A 16,745-nucleotide genomic window follows, 5' to 3' on the forward strand; every position below is an offset into this window, starting at 1 on the left:
AAATGTTGGTCAGAATCTTTTCGAACTACAGAAATTTTATTTAGAAAATTGAATTTTGTAAATTATTAAAATAGTAATTACTTCAGCATTCCTAGTAAACATAAAAAAAAAAACATGATAAAGGCTAAAATACCAATCGCTGTTTGTGGTTGGGGAAAATCTGTGGACATCACTTTTAAATTATTTTATTTGAGTATAATGCCTGCAAATGTCTTGAATAGCACATTTGTAAATTTCATTTAGTACAAAATCGCCACAATAAAAAAAAAGTCAGGCATGATGCCACGAAGTAAACAACAGATGTACCGTAGCATAGTTAGTTATACGAAGGGAGGAAGAGATGAGTGCGCAGGTCTGACTATGCTATCAGCTGATGTACAAACATCAGCTAAGGGAAGTTCAGTAGCAGCTATGGAGTGAAAGGGACCAAATGTTTTTACGTTCACACGTATGCTGCCGGGTCGTACCGTTGTTCCCCAGCCACAGACAGAGCAGTGATGAACTTCAGTCTAGCAAGCGACAGGAAACTCGCACGCACAAACACAAAGCAACGTCTGCCCATTCGTCTGCAAGTAACTGTACGTGCGCAAGAACCTGCAGTTGTAATCATATTGGAATCATGGCTTCCAAGTGAGAGCGTAATGCATGATGTTCAAGTATTTGAGACAAAACTAGAAGTATCACGGTATGCAGAATGTCATGAAGGCCACATTTATGTTGGTCCCACTTTAGTTTTAATTAAGTCAACTGTGGGCACAGTCATACGAAATAAGGACTCTAGCAAACGTTTATGTAAGTCTGATGCTGTTGGTTGTACTAGCGGGAATATATTTGACATTGGATACTGGAACAGAAATAAACAAATTATTCACATGGAAAATGTTGTTAAATGAATGGTGCAATAAAAAACAATCAAGGGTGTGACAGTATTGGTGTGAACCAAGTGATGATACACGAACAAGCACTAAATTTTAAAAAACATAAAATGTAAATACCCGGACAGTAACATCGGTGTTACTGCCAGTAAAGGATGGTTTGGAAAGTTCATGAAAAGTTACGAGACATGTTGAAGGTTACACCCAGGCAGGCAAAATACCATCCAACTGACGGTAAGTAAATAACCACCTATCGTTACGCGGTGTTGTATTTGTCATACAAAGTATTGAATGGTAGGCTTTAAAAAACTAATATTGTGACATATCTATCATTGAGTGTTATTCTATGCATTCATATTACGTAAAGACTATTATTCCCTACACACTTTAGAACACATAAAGTAAAATAGCCTTGCTATTTATGGAGACTAATGCTTCAGAATATGCAATTTCCAATAACACAAAATTTTTTAAGGAAAACATTAGTCATGCTAAGTGATGGATTGGTGAATTTTCTAATTATTCCAAATAAAAATTATTTCTTTTTTAGTTTTATTTTCAACTATGAAAGTGTCACTGCCAATTTCTAATAGCAGTATAATATGTTTTTCTTTTCCTCAAAATGTATTTACAATATAAAAGTAAAGCAGCACATTTCACTGCTGCTAATTTAAACAAAATTTTATGCCACATTTTCTGCAGCACACTTGACATTAGTCATTACAAACAATTGACATTCGTATGATACAAGTATGCACTAACCTACAAAACACGCGACAGTCAAACATTATTACTGTGACAAGGAATAATGATAAAAAAAACCTTCTGTGTTCTATAGTTATAATAAATATTATATTTACTTGCTTTTTTAATGAATGACTAATGGCACAAATGAAACTTAATTAAATATTTATCACTACTATAAAGTCAACGTTTGTACTTTATAGAAATATTTATATTGATCAAGTTTGGTGGTTGCAGAAGTCGAAACAAAAAATTGTTTGATTTATGATATGCAAATCTTTACAAATTTTAAATAAGCTAAAACGTTATTTTGTCTCTGGAAGTATGCTTATCTTTGGTTTTTTTAAAAAGGTAATAAATTTGTTGTTTATTACTATATTTGTAAAGAATAGGAGATTCATTTTGATTATATTTTGCTTGCGTTAAAGCATTGATTTTTTTTTGTTTAAAGAAAAATTGTAGAATCGCGTGTTACAAACAAGGACAAGTAAAAATATTCTTTTAGAATATTCGGTTTGTTCCATTTTTCGGTCATTGATAATATGCGTCCGTAATTTTAGCAGCAAACTGGAAACTTCGTATGATTTGAATTAATACTTAAAAGAGATATCGAAGAGCTGTTTTAGTAACGGTAAGATTTATTTATCGATATATACCAAGAATTAAGTAAATTTATTGAAAATATTGTGTTTTGATAAGAATTGTTAATTACCGTCGAAGATTTCAACACTAAAATTCACGGAAGAACATGCAACGAAACTTTTATACTAGAACGAAGATCTGCCTAATTATGTTACCTTAATCGACGCAAAGAAGAACGGTTAAAATATCTTGAGGATTTGAGAGAGAGACAATTCAATTATTCAATCGACGACGACTGAACCACGTTAAAATAGGAAAGGTGCTGCAGTTTTGACGACACGAGCTAATAAGAAGACGTCTCGGGAGCCTAGCAGGAGGACAACCCAGCAGCCCGGTCTGCGAGAAGGACCAACTCGACGGCGCAAACTAAGAAGGAGGCGGCCCACGAGCCGAGCAGTAGAACAGCCCAGCAGTCCGGTACGAGAGGAGGACTGAGTCAACGACCTACCAGCTATCCAGAGCAGGAGAGCCAGCTACACGCGGATCGTCGCAGAGTCCTGGTCATCGAGGAAGTCAATACGTCTGTAGAGGCTATAACTGTCACTGAGGTCGGTTTTTTTTTCAGTCCCCGTCCAGTCGTCGATTTGGAACGTTTCCCGTTTGTTGAATTTCACGAACATTATTTTTTTTATAAAAACATTGATTTTCGCCTGAAAGACTTACCAGCGTCATAATTTAAATCCAAGTCTGAATCTCTTGTTCTATAATTATTAGAATAACTAAACTAATTAATTTAAATTAACTCTCGGGATCCCAAGACTATTGAATAGTAAATATCTGTTTGGAATTCTTTCAGGGCATTAAATTTGATATAAACGTTAGTCTCTGATGTAGTAATGTTTCACCAACACTCAGTGGTCCACGCTCACCGAGTGCTTTCAATCCTGGCTTAATACATAATTTTTACTTAATTTGAACTTACCATAACTTAACTTTCAACAGAAACATATAGAATTATTGAATCGTTTACATGATATAAAACAAATTGTTGATATATTTACACTACACTAACTTTGAATGAGTTTTTTTGTTTTGTTTTGAATTGGATAAACTTGTTACATACATACACAAAGAATTCCAAGCATTCTAGAATAAGTTAATAGTCTAGTAGGATAAAAACGTGATCAATGTATGTATAATAATAATTGTACCCTGCAATGGCTCTGCCGCACTCACATTAGGTCTAAAATACACCTACTTTAGTTACAGACGCAATTTTACTTTTATTTACGACACATAAACTAGTTACATTGATTTACCTTGATAATTTTAGCTGTTTGAACCAAGAACATCTAATTCAGTTTTTTTTTAAACTGACGGAACTCGACGGTTGTGAAAATTTGTTAAAGAAACATAATCAATTTTTTTTAGCTTCACACACCCGTTGGTACGTCAGTTCTGGCGCCCAACGTTTAGGCTCGAATTTAGGTGAAACACACTGACTACTACACTGAGACGTGGAGAATACGAACGTTAGGACACATTTAGTCTGGAAATCGAAAAATATGCCATTTGGAGAAAATAGAGAACCATACTTCCTCAGAGGAAATGCGCTAGAAGAGAACAGTAGCACACATTCAGAAACGAATGCTGAAGAAAAGCTAGAAACGGGAGAAATAGGAGCAGAGACGATGTCGGAACTCCATGACAATACGAACGTCCCGAATAACCAACAGTTACAACGAGGTGAGGAAACGACTCGAACAGAAAATGAACACCAAACCGTGACACTGGAACAAATGTTTCGAGTGCTACAAGAGGAAAAACAGGAACGTGAACGCGAAAGACAGGAACGGGAACGCGAAAAACAGGAGAATGCCAATAGACTAGACAATATTGTACGAATCTTGAATACGACGTTAAATAATTTGACTGCAGAAACGGAACAAATTAGGACGGAGGTTACACAAACACAACGGACCATGGAACAAAACTTTTTTGTTGTACACGAGCGGATTGAAACCCTAGAGAATACGGTACCGCTATTAAAAGAAAATGTCAGTCAAGTACAGAAGGATTTAGAAAGTAAAGTAAACCGAGTAGAAATACGAGTAGAAGAAATCGAGAGGAAATTTACACAAAACACTGCGTTGAATATTACTAAATCAACTGTCACCAATGAAAATAATAACAACAGAAGCGAAAACATTAGTGTAGCTAGTTCAACTGGGATAAGTGTAGAACCAGTCACTATAGTTAGAAATAATGTTCCGTTAGTTACTGATTCCATGTTGACCCTGCATCATCCTGCTCGAAAATGGCTAGATAACGTACCTAGTTTTGCCGGAAAAAGCACAGAAAATCCCAGAAAATTTATTAACCAGTTCGAAGAGTATTGTAATACGTTTAACCTATCCGAGACAGACAAGATGAAAAGCATTGGCCATTGTCTAAAAGACACTGCATTCTATTGGTGGGAATTACTGAAAGATTCTATCACTGAATATAGTACATTCCGTAAGGCATTTATACAACAATTCTGGAGCACCAGAATACAAAGCAATTTACGTATTCAGTTGCATTCTGATAAGTTTGAACCTAAAAGAAGCCATAATCTAGAAGCACACATTAACAACATGTATGAGAGAACTCGCTATTTGGACTGCAACATGGAAGACGAGGAATTTATAGCGATGATACTATCACAGCTACCCGTTAGATATCAGTTACAGCTAAGCGGACGAAATTACAACGGAATAGTAGATTTTAAGGAACAGTTACTGAACTACGACAGGCTAGAAAAACTAGACCGAACTAGCGTGAATAAGGAGACGTTCGAGCGGAAGAACAATAATCCACCCGCACCATTGTACCAAAATTGGCGAAATAAACCTACAGCCACGAATAACGAACAGAGATCACCTCGCATAAACGCTTTTAACGTAGAACAACCTAGACAGCAATGGTATCATAAAGGATACAGGGGACGATACAGAAACTTTAATTATTGGAATCAACCGAACCATACTAATGGGAACCAAAGACAACAGGGTAATTACAACCGGGAACAATACCCTAACCAACGACGGGAAGGGGCCGTTTGGAGTTCAGGTCCAAAAACTAATACGTATCCGATAGAAGAAGGATTCGCATGTGACCGAAATGCATCACACGGACAATATCGAGTAGAAGCACAGATTTTTCAGCCGACAGAGAAAGCAATAACGACTGCAAACCACACCGAGCAAGGAACATCGAAAGTTGAAAATAATCGACAATTTATTTCTCCAAGTAACTGTGATAATGACACGAAATGGCAGTGTAACCGAAATAATGATGGTGTTAATTTTAGTCAAAGAGTGGACTCAAATCATACTACTTCAGAGAGGTCTGGTCGAATTACACCAACATGGCAACCTGACCAGATACCTGGACTTGTTAACCGCAAGGAAAACTAAGCAGGGAGGGCGTATCACAGCTCCTATCACCACTCCCTAATACGAATTTGGAAGGGGCTAAACATCACCGTGAACCTTGTCTAGAAAACCAATCGAACACAGTCATCACTAAAAGAATAAATACTGTAATATTCAGAGAAAACGAACGCGACTTTCTGTTAAGCGAACCGTGCATCGAAGCCGGGAATGCAAAAGAAGCCTTGTGTCCTGAAATAACACTTAGCATAAATGGGGTCAAATCACCGGTTCTACTAGACAGCGGAGCAGAAGTTTCATGTATTAGCGAAGATTGTATAGAAATGATAGAAAGTACAGGAATCAAATTACCACGTATGCCTGTCCCGACCATTAAAATTTTAGGAGTAACGTCAAGGGCTAGTCCCATTATTAATAAACAGACTTTGCTAGAAATTGAAGGATTAGGTAGCGTAAAGCGCGTACCTGTTTTGATAGTGAAAGGTTTGGCAAAACCAATTATACTTGGAATCGATTTTTTGACCACATACAAAATTATCATGGATTTCGGAGGATGGATGATTACGGCTATGGATAGCTTAGAGAACCCGACCACCACGGAAAAATGGGAAGTGACGGATGTGATGTAAATTCGTATGCTATGATATGCTCTACCATGGCAAGTAATCTAAATGCGACCGATGACGATTTGCGTAATGCCATGAGTGAAATTACTCTGATTAGCGACAAGGAGAAAACGGAACTATTTCAAGTTTTAAAGCATTTCCAAGACGTATTTTCCGACAAACCTAGACTAAACAAATTATACCAAGCTAGCATAGAGGTGAAACCAGGCGAGCCATTTCATAGAAAATCCTACCCGATTCCAGCCAAATTTTTGAGTGAAGCTGAAGAATACTTACAATTGATGTTAGACTGGAAGGTAGTTGAACGAGCTCCTAGCCCATACACCAATGCTATCCTGTGCGTCAGAAAGAAGGACGGTTCCGTACGCTTATGTCTGGATGCGCGGGAAATTAACAAGATTACCATACGAGACCGAGAAAGCCCACGGCCGACAAATGACATTCTACGCTTATATCAAGGAGTAAAATTTCTAACAACTTTAGATTTGTCAGCCGGGTATTGGCAAATTCCATTGAAGAAGGAATCACGGAAATACACGTCCTTTTTATTTAAAAATTTCCAGTACATATTTCGAGTCATGCCTTTTGGGTTATGCAATGCCGTGGCTGAATTCACGAGATGTCTAGACCAAACATTAGGACCGGAATGCAAAAACTTCGCTCGTGCTTATGTCGATGACATACTTATAACTTCGACATCCCTGGAAGAACACTTTATCTATATCGGCATTGTTTTGACCAAGCTACGTGACGCTGGCATGACGGCAAAATTGAAGAAATCTGTGTTTTGTCGCCAAGAATTACCTTTCTTAGGTCATATTTTGACACCAACCGGCATTAAAACATCACCCGAAAAATTACAAAGTATTACTAACTTTCCAACACCAAAGAACGTCAAACAATTGAGAACTTTTCTTGGCGTGATCGGATTTTATCGTAATTATAGTGATAAGATAGCTAAAATAGCTGTACCACTTTTCGGTTTATTAAAGAAGGGACAAACATGGAAGTGGTGCGATGAAGAAAAGAAAGCATTCGAGGACTTGAAGAAAATTTTCATTGAAGAACAAGTATTGCATCACCCTATTCTAGGTAGAGTTTTTTTGTTGTATACAGATGCTTCCGCTTATGCGCTAGGTGCAAAATTAGCGCAAATCGATGACGAAGATATAGAACGAACAGTCGCAATGGCAAGCCGAACACTAAATAGTGCCGAAAAAAATTATACAGTCACAGAACGAGAAACTTTAGCAATTGTATGGGCCTTACAAAAATTTAGGGACTTATTGTTGGGTGAACATGTAAAACTGCTTACTGATCATCAATCATTATTATTTCTTAAAACTGGCAAAATTTTCGGTAGTAGGCTAACTCGATGGTGTCTACTTATACAAGAATATGACATTGAGATTTGCCATATTAAAGGCAAAGAAAATGTGGCAGCGGATTACCTTAGCCGGGTACCGGATGTCGTGGAAAACGAAAAACCGAATCATCGTAACCCGAAAGAATTCTTAGTTGCTCATCTAGTGGCGGAACAAATGGCCAACAACGATGTTATCAGGAATGCTTTCCTAAATTTAGCTCAACTTCAAAATGGGGATGAATTTTGCCAAAATATTAAGGGAAAATTTCAAAACATAGTACCAGAACATAAACTCAATACTAAATATTGCATTTCTAACGAAGGTATTTTATTTTACCAAAAGAAACTATGTTCCCGATTCGAGGATTTATGGAAACCGGTCGTACCTAAAGAATTAGTAAAGAATATTGCATGGGAAATACATCATAACTGTGCCCACATTGGTTCCAAGAAATTGACCGCTACCTTAAGTAGAAAATTATACTGTCCGAACTTACCCAAAATTGTAGTGAAAATTACGAGATCGTGCGACCTATGCCAAAAGGCAAAACATTCACAACGCAACTTAGTTGGAGAAACACAACCGATAATTCCTAGAGGACCTTTGCAATTGTTGTCGGTAGATTTACTGGGACCATTACCTCGCTCAACTGCAGGAGTAAAATATGTATTTGTAGTCTTAGATGTTTTCTCTAAGTACGCCAAGCTCTACCCAATAGTACATGCTTCCGGCAAGGTCGTCCTTCAGAAAATGAAGAGATTCGAGGCTGAAGTAGGTCACCCCGAAGCGGTTATTTCAGATCACGGTACACAATTTACCAGTTCGATATGGCAAGAAGGATTAAAGGAGATGCATATTACACCCACCATGTCTTCGGTTAGACATCCCCAAAGTAACCCGGTAGAAAGACTAATGCGCACGCTAGGCAACATGCTACGCACGTTTTGTTATGATGCACAACAAAGTTGGATGACTAAATTACCATTTATTGAATGTGTTATTAATCATACCATCCATAGTTCTACCAACACCACGCCATACGAAGTGCTTACCGGAAAACCGTCCAATATCATTCCAGAAACAATGGTACCAAAATTACAACATGATGTCGCTGAGGAAGAGCAAGACGAACTGAACGAAATACGACGGGAAACCGAGGAGTTAGTTAGGGCGAAACTAACCTCCGCTGCTGACATGAGAAAGAAGCATCAGAAATTATCCGGAAAAACTACTTTCGATTGCGGAGACCTGGTACTAAAAAGAACCAATCCAACCAGCCAGTTCTGGCAATACGTTACCCGGAAGTTATTTCTACTATTCGACGGACCATACCTCATAACTAAAGTCATTCGTAATAATTGTTATGAACTCTCAGACCCTAACACCAGGCAGATTATAGGACATTACAACATTACCCAACTGAAAGAATATCACAAACCTGTTGTGACCGAAAATATTGAATGATTTATACATATGTTTAAAATATCCTTACGTTGACCTAGCATTCTTTGTATGTTTTTTTTTTTATTTATTGCAACATGTATGTAATAAATTCTTGTTAGGATATTATGAGTTTAGTCATTAGTCTTAGTAAATGTAGGAATATGACGACCTCGTTTGGTGGACGATAAATAATAATGAAGATGTAGATTCTGTTATCTATGTGTATTAGAAATGGCATTCTGTTTGTTCTATGTATGTTTAAACTGCACATAATAGACATTTCTAAGAAGGGGCAATCTATAAAGTCAACGTTTGTACTTTATAGAAATATTTATATTGATCAAGTTTGGTGGTTGCAGAAGTCGAAACAAAAAATTGTTTGATTTATGATATGCAAATCTTTACAAATTTTAAATAAGCTAAAACGTTATTTTGTCTCTGGAAGTATGCTTATCTTTGGTTTTTTTAAAAAGGTAATAAATTTGTTGTTTATTACTATATTTGTAAAGAATAGGAGATTCATTTTGATTATATTTTGCTTGCGTTAAAGCATTGATTTTTTTTTGTTTAAAGAAAAATTGTAGAATCGCGTGTTACAAACAAGGACAAGTAAAAATATTCTTTTAGAATATTCGGTTTGTTCCATTTTTCGGTCATTGATAATATGCGTCCGTAATTTTAGCAGCAAACTGGAAACTTCGTATGATTTGAATTAATACTTAAAAGAGATATCGAAGAGCTGTTTTAGTAACGGTAAGATTTATTTATCGATATATACCAAGAATTAAGTAAATTTATTGAAAATATTGTGTTTTGATAAGAATGGTTAATTATCGTCGAAGATTTCAACACTAAAATTCACGGAAGAACATGCAACGAAACTTTTATACTAGAACGAAGATCTGCCTAATTATGTTACCTTAATCGACGCAAAGAAGAACGGTTAAAATATCTTGAGGATTTGAGAGAGAGACAATTCAATTATTCAATCGACGACGACTGAACCACGTTAAAATAGGAAAGGTGCTGCAGTTTTGACGACACGAGCTAATAAGAAGACGTCTCGGGAGCCTAGCAGGAGGACAACCCAGCAGTCCGGTCCGCGAGAAGGACCGACTCGACGGCGCAAACTAAGAAGGAGGCGGCCCACGAGCCGAGCAGTAGAACAGCCCAGCAGTCCGGTACGAGAGGAGGACTGAGTCAACGACCTACCAGCTATCCAGAGCAGGAGAGCCAGCTACACGCGGATCGTCGCAGAGTCCTGGTCATCGAGGAAGTCAATACGTCTGTAGAGGCTATAACTGTCACTGAGGTCGTTTTTTTTTCAGTCCCCGTCCAGTCGTCGATTTGGAACGTTTCCCGTTTGTTGAATTTCACGAACATTATTTTTTTTATAAAAACATTGATTTTCGCCTGAAAGACTTACCAGCGTCATAATTTAAATCCAAGTCTGAATCTCTTGTTCTATAATTATTAGAATAACTAAACTAATTAATTTAAATTAACTCTCGGGATCCCAAGACTATTGAATAGTAAATATCTGTTTGGAATTCTTTCAGGGCATTAAATTTGATATAAACGTTAGTCTCTGATGTAGTAATGTTTCACCAACACTCAGTGGTCCACGCTCACCGAGTGCTTTCAATCCTGGCTTAATACATAATTTTTACTTAATTTGAACTTACCATAACTTAACTTTCAACAGAAACATATAGAATTATTGAATCGTTTACATGATATAAAACAAATTGTTGATATATTTACACTACACTAACTTTGAATGAGTTTTTTTGTTTTGTTTTGAATTGGATAAACTTGTTACATACATACACAAAGAATTCCAAGCATTCTAGAATAAGTTAATAGTCTAGTAGGATAAAAACGTGATCAATGTATGTATAATAATAATTGTACCCTGCAATGGCTCTGCCGCACTCACATTAGGTCTAAAATACACCTACTTTAGTTACAGACGCAATTTTACTTTTATTTACGACACATAAACTAGTTACATTGATTTACCTTGATAATTTTAGCTGTTTGAACCAAGAACATCTAATTCAGTTTTTTTTTAAACTGACGGAACTCGACGGTTGTGAAAATTTGTTAAAGAAACATAATCAATTTTTTTTAGCTTCACACACCCGTTGGTACGTCACTACATAGTATAAAACAAAGTCGCTTCCCGTTGTCTGTCTGTACCTATGTATGCTTGGATCTTTAAAACTACGCAACGGATTTTGATGCGTTTATTTTTAATAGATATAGTGATTCAAGAGGAAGGTTTATATGTATAATACATGCATAATATAGTAGAGAAACACTGATAATTTTAGAGGTTTCTAATGTAATGTCGTAAATAAAAACTTTTTTTTGCGCTTACATTGCAAACGCTGGCTTAACCCTACGAGATGGATCAAAATAATGTACTACAGTATTGTACACCTTAAAAAGGTCTACAAAAAGTCCATGATGGTATATGTCTATCTTTTAGGGATAACCCACAATAACCATTTTTTATCCTTTACTTTTTACAAGAAATAATGGCTTATTTACGAAGCAATTTTAAGCAATACAGCATTAATCCTTATCCAATTAAGTACCTTAATACATTGTGCATTTAATATAGATCAATATGGTCCTTTACAGCATGTAATATAAATGAATATTTTCGAAGATATTACAGATTTAAAATGCAGGGACATAGTGGTTGCGGCGGGGGTACCGGCCGGGGGGCCAATTTTATGTCACTCTTTCAAGAGTAACCTCTAAAGAAAACATGTTTGTATTGTCTAATGACAAAAAAGCTGTGAACGTTGTATATAAAGACATTCTGTAGTATATTTTGTATCAGCATTGCACCCGTGCGAAGCCGGGGCGGGCCGCTAGTTTAATGTATATAATAAATTACAAAACAAGACATCTTTTGAAATAATTTACCAAAATGTGATAGAATTTTACTTTTCTCTTAAATTTGACGTATTTTAAAATAACAGAATAAATATTTTATTGGAAATTTCAGCATATATTTGTCTTCGCATATATATATACACATAAAAAATAAAATGTAACATAGCATAATTACTGCCACCTGCTAATAATAATAACTGAAATGAGAATGTGTTATGTTACTTATTGTTTCATAATGAATTCATACTTATGTTTCTTCTATTATGGCTAGGCATTTAAGTTATTTTGTTTGTGCTATAATATTAATGTGGGTTAGGTTTTATATAAATCTGTAGTGTATTTTATTATTGTTTTCACAATAATTTGCTGGATCATTTGAAAACAACATGTGTATTAATTACTTTGTCAAATATTAAAGCATGTTCTGGGCAATAAGACTATAACATTCTGGAACATTCCTTAAATTTTAAAAAAGAAAGGAAGGCACAGGTGTGATACTCTGTGGGCCAGCAAGTTATTTTTCACGCCTCAAATTATTGAAAAAACCCAGCACGTGAGCATACGACTGCGCAGCAATGAATTAGAATTTTCGCTTGGCGCTGCCTCGTCAGCCAATCAGAGTAAGCCGTGAAGTGGTGTGATGTGTCTTCCCTGACTTTCAGAGAAAAATGTTTTTGCAGTATTTTTCCTAATATGGTCATTTTTCTTGATCTGTGTTGTGATTAATCAGTTGACACGGGGTTGTCTCCCCTTTATTTTCACCTTTGTAAGGTTGTTAGTTGTCGCTCAATCGTCGCAAGTGCGCCCGCATCGCCGGCAGCTCGCCGGAAACAATTAAGTAAAGTTACAAATAGCTAACTTCACGCCTGTTGGTCGGGGCCAGGCCGAAAGTTAACTTATTTTTTATTTAGTTTCTAGACTGTAACTATAAATTTGACCCCAGGCATCGGTACTAGCCCATGGTGACTGTCGTCACCCTCCTGGGATATTTTTCCGTGGGTTAGTGGTATTTTGTTCCACAGTGAAACAAAGGGACTGTAGTTTTTTTTTTTATTGAGTGACATGCTACATCAACTCTGTCGAAAATCATTTGGACCTGTTATGTAAGTTGTGATAAAATCATAATGGACATGTAAGGGATCATCCATTAATCACGTGAGGCTCGAAAGGGGTGAGGGGGGGGGGGGGGGGGGGGGGGGGTTCCGGGAAAAATCACAAAATATCACAAGGGGGTAGAGAGATATCACGTGTATTTTTTTTTCCCGCCCGATTTATACTAAACCGAAAAGCGATGCGTGACCTTGACTCGCCGTAGCCAGGCAAAAATATCCCCGCCCGCCGCAACATGAACCACCCGGCTCGGCTTGCCAGTCGCTAGTACGACTGTGATTTTGGCGCCGAATACAGGCGTAAATCACATATAAGCCTTTCCTTTATTATTTTTATGCCAGTGAGAATAAACCTGCAGCTTAAATGTGTCTGGATATTTTTATCACTGTGCTTAATTTTCCAGAATTAAATTAGATTATACCTATATTTAAAGATAATATTCCGAAATTTTTAAAAATATTTTGCACCAAAAAATACACGTGATTTATTGGGGGGGAGGGGGGGTTTTCTGAAACCTCACCACAAATCACTAGGGGGGAGGGGGGGGGGGGGGTTAAAAATTTGCTAAAAAAAACATCACGTGATTAATGGATGACCCCTAAGTTGTGATCTACTTTTTTTTTTTTGAGAAGTATTAATGAAACAAAATACTGCCTTAAAAACACTTTTATTTTAAATACAACTATGTACATTCTTTCATCCCAAGGGAATAATTAATCTCCAATGTTGGCAATAAGACTAATTTAAAAAGAAAACTTCAATATAATTGCATATAAACATAAACTTTCAAGAGATCAAAGTGTCTAGTTACTATTCTGGGTTGCTTAGCCGGGCCAACCTAGTATGTAACAATGTGACTTAAATACAATGTGCACATAAAGCACTTAAAATTTATTTAACATTTCAAGAAACTTTCTGTTAAAACCATACATTCACATTTTATTAACCAATTATAATAAAATATTAGAAACACTGGTCAGTTAAACATAATTAATGTTTCAGACTGAAATAGATTCACAGAAGTAATAAATAAGATGTTTACATGAACTAAGAGGATTAAAAAAAACCAATAAAACACACAAAATAGTAATTTCTAACCAAAATATTGAAAGATGTGTTCAAGCTAAAATTCAACCAAAATATATTTTTTATACTTTCTCAATAATCCCATAAATATTGTCATAAAAAAAGAGCTGATTTTATGAATTAAGTTTTTTTAATCTAGAAAATAAAACTCTACCCAGTACTTGTTATTTAAATTTTTCAAACTACTCTATGTGGCATTGACAAGAATGTTAATTGTGATGGCACACAATGTGTGTTGAATTAAAACTGCAGATAAGTCCTGCTATAACGTTTTCTTCTACAACATTGTTTTACTACTACATCTTACAAAGTTTTTGTGATACCTATTTGCTTAATGTTACCTCATTATTACAGTTATGCCTGGTAGCATGATCTTATGATGCAAAAATAATTTTTCAACCTTTCCTCTTTTGCTTATCAGCCTAAGAAGTTGTACTTTTTTTCACCCCCATTACTTCAAATTTTCATTATTATTATTCTCGTCAGAACGATAAGCAATCACAGCGCTTCTACCCCCTATTTGTTGTAAGCTCCTGCAGAAAGCTACAGCACCTAATAGTGTAATTGAGAGCTTCTAAGGGCTTCACTTATTGTGTCTTTTGGTTCAAGGTTCATCAATTTAGTTGATTCGGTCATTGCAAATATATATATATATATATGTTTAGGCACATATAGATATAGGTTTTGTAATATTTTTTTTGGCTGTTGAAAATAACTTCTAAACCTTTGTCTAAATCTCCTGCAGTTCAAATTGCGAAGAAAAGTAGACACAATTACCAGCAACAAAAAAGACATTATGTACAAACTACGAGAAGATTAAAGCTTGCGCAAAGAATGTTTCATGTGCCACAAGATTGAAGAAAAAAAGGAGTGCATCAAAGCAATGAAAAAAAAATTCTTGGACTGTGGGTATAATCGCAAAACCAACAAATTCTTGTGTTAGTTTAGAGGACGAAAGTGAAAAAAAAGAAGCATTTCATTGCCAGCCATTGCTGGTTTTCTGATTTTACGCAATGATAAAACTTCACAACTTATAATGGGCAAGACTGCAAGGTTGGATTCGGCAGAAGCCTTGATTGTGAAGCTGGAGGACATCATTGGAGGAGGAGGAGGTGGAGGTAGAGGAGATGGAGGAGGAGGAGGTGAAGGAGGAATAATTCCAGGTGGCAATTTAATGATAAAGCTACCGTCAGGCCCTGAAATCCATGAACTTTGAAGAGAGAATCAAAATCACACCTTACAGTCACTTACAAAGCCAATAAAAAGGTGTGGACAACTGGGGCTATGTTCAGCGAATGGCTTAAACCATATTATAGGCACGATAATTTAATAAGACTTAAAAATATTTTCTGCTTGTAGACACTTTGCCTTCACATCCTCACGACATTGACGAAATAGACAAAATGGACACGTGAAAAGATATTTTCTACTCTCCTAACACAACAGCTAAAAAACAGCTATCATCCAGGTAATGGGCCAAGGTTCCATGGCCACGTACAAACAGGACTATTTGTCACATACATTCAAGACTACAGAAGGCTAGGACAAGCTAATCATTAAGGATTACTGGGAAAACTATAATCTCCAAGGGCCTAACAGCACCAAATGAGGTACAGAAAGAGGTTTGTTGACATGCACACATACCGTGTGGCAAAAGCTGAGGCCTGATCGTGCAAAACATTTCCCACAGTTTAATGAAATGGTGGTGGACATAAACAAGGACATTTTCGACTTTGATCGTGAAGTAGGCTTCCGTGCTGTGGACACGGCTGACATAGAGAAAAGTTGGTGATGCAGATGTCTTAAGAGCTTCAAGAGCTACAAGACTAATAGCAACGACTTCAGCCTGCACCCATCTTTACAACGAAGAACAATGATTAAATAAATCAGGGCTTGAAGCCTCGGTGACACCAAGGTCATCAGAGATGACAAGGTGGAATGAGATAAGAATGGAGTATTGACGGAATATGTGAGTAGTGGAAAAGGTGCGATGAGATAAAAATGGAGTACTGACTGAATATGTGTAAAGTGGAAAAGGTGCGATGAGATAAGAATGGAGCATTGACGGGATATATGGGTAGTGGGAAAGAGAGAACCCAAGTGAAAATCTATCTATACTCTATGCAAATCATAGTTTTAAAAACCAGACAACAAAATCAAAAACTACCATCAATAATGTTGATCTACTGTCATAATTTGTACTAGGCTTTTTTATATATGAAAATTCCAACTGATATAGTTATGTCAGTAAAACCTTCTTTTAAATGATTAACTATTACTAAATATTGAATTATTAACAAGCACACACACCACTAGTCATTATAAAAGGAATATCGCATTTGCTTTCTTTTAATTGCTTCGGTGTGTGGGCCATGCACATGTTCTGGGCACTGTATCGTCACCTTCGAACCTTCCGTGAGTATACGCCCGCGGCACTTCATCCTCTCGTAGTCTACGCACAACCAAGACCACTTAATACCACGTTTATAGTTCAACCTATAAATAAAGTTGTCGTACACTAGTTGTGGCTTGCCTCTCTGACTTCTTATGAAATGCACAGCACCTATA

At 36.4% G+C, this 16,745-nt stretch overlaps 1 protein-coding gene across 22 annotated transcripts in view; it reads right to left on the minus strand.

Moving 5' to 3' along the window:
- The window catches only part of LOC134546235 (protein bric-a-brac 1-like), a 284,962-nt gene that overhangs the window by 120,225 nt on the left and 147,992 nt on the right, over positions 1-16,745 (minus strand). Inside the window, exon 6 of one of the 22 annotated variants that reach the window (XM_063388902.1) lies at positions 1,826-16,740. The exons of the other annotated variants lie outside the window; for them this stretch is intronic. Within the exon in view, the coding sequence (XP_063244972.1) occupies positions 16,490-16,740 (251 nt within the window). The 3' untranslated portion in view covers positions 1,826-16,489. Of the gene's footprint in view, positions 1-1,825; positions 16,741-16,745 lie in introns of those variants that run through there. 22 annotated transcript variants of the gene reach the window in all.

The sequence above is a fragment of the Bacillus rossius genome, chromosome 1 (genome assembly GCF_032445375.1).
Source record: "Bacillus rossius redtenbacheri isolate Brsri chromosome 1, Brsri_v3, whole genome shotgun sequence".
Taxonomy (NCBI): Eukaryota; Metazoa; Arthropoda; class Insecta; order Phasmatodea; family Bacillidae; genus Bacillus; species Bacillus rossius.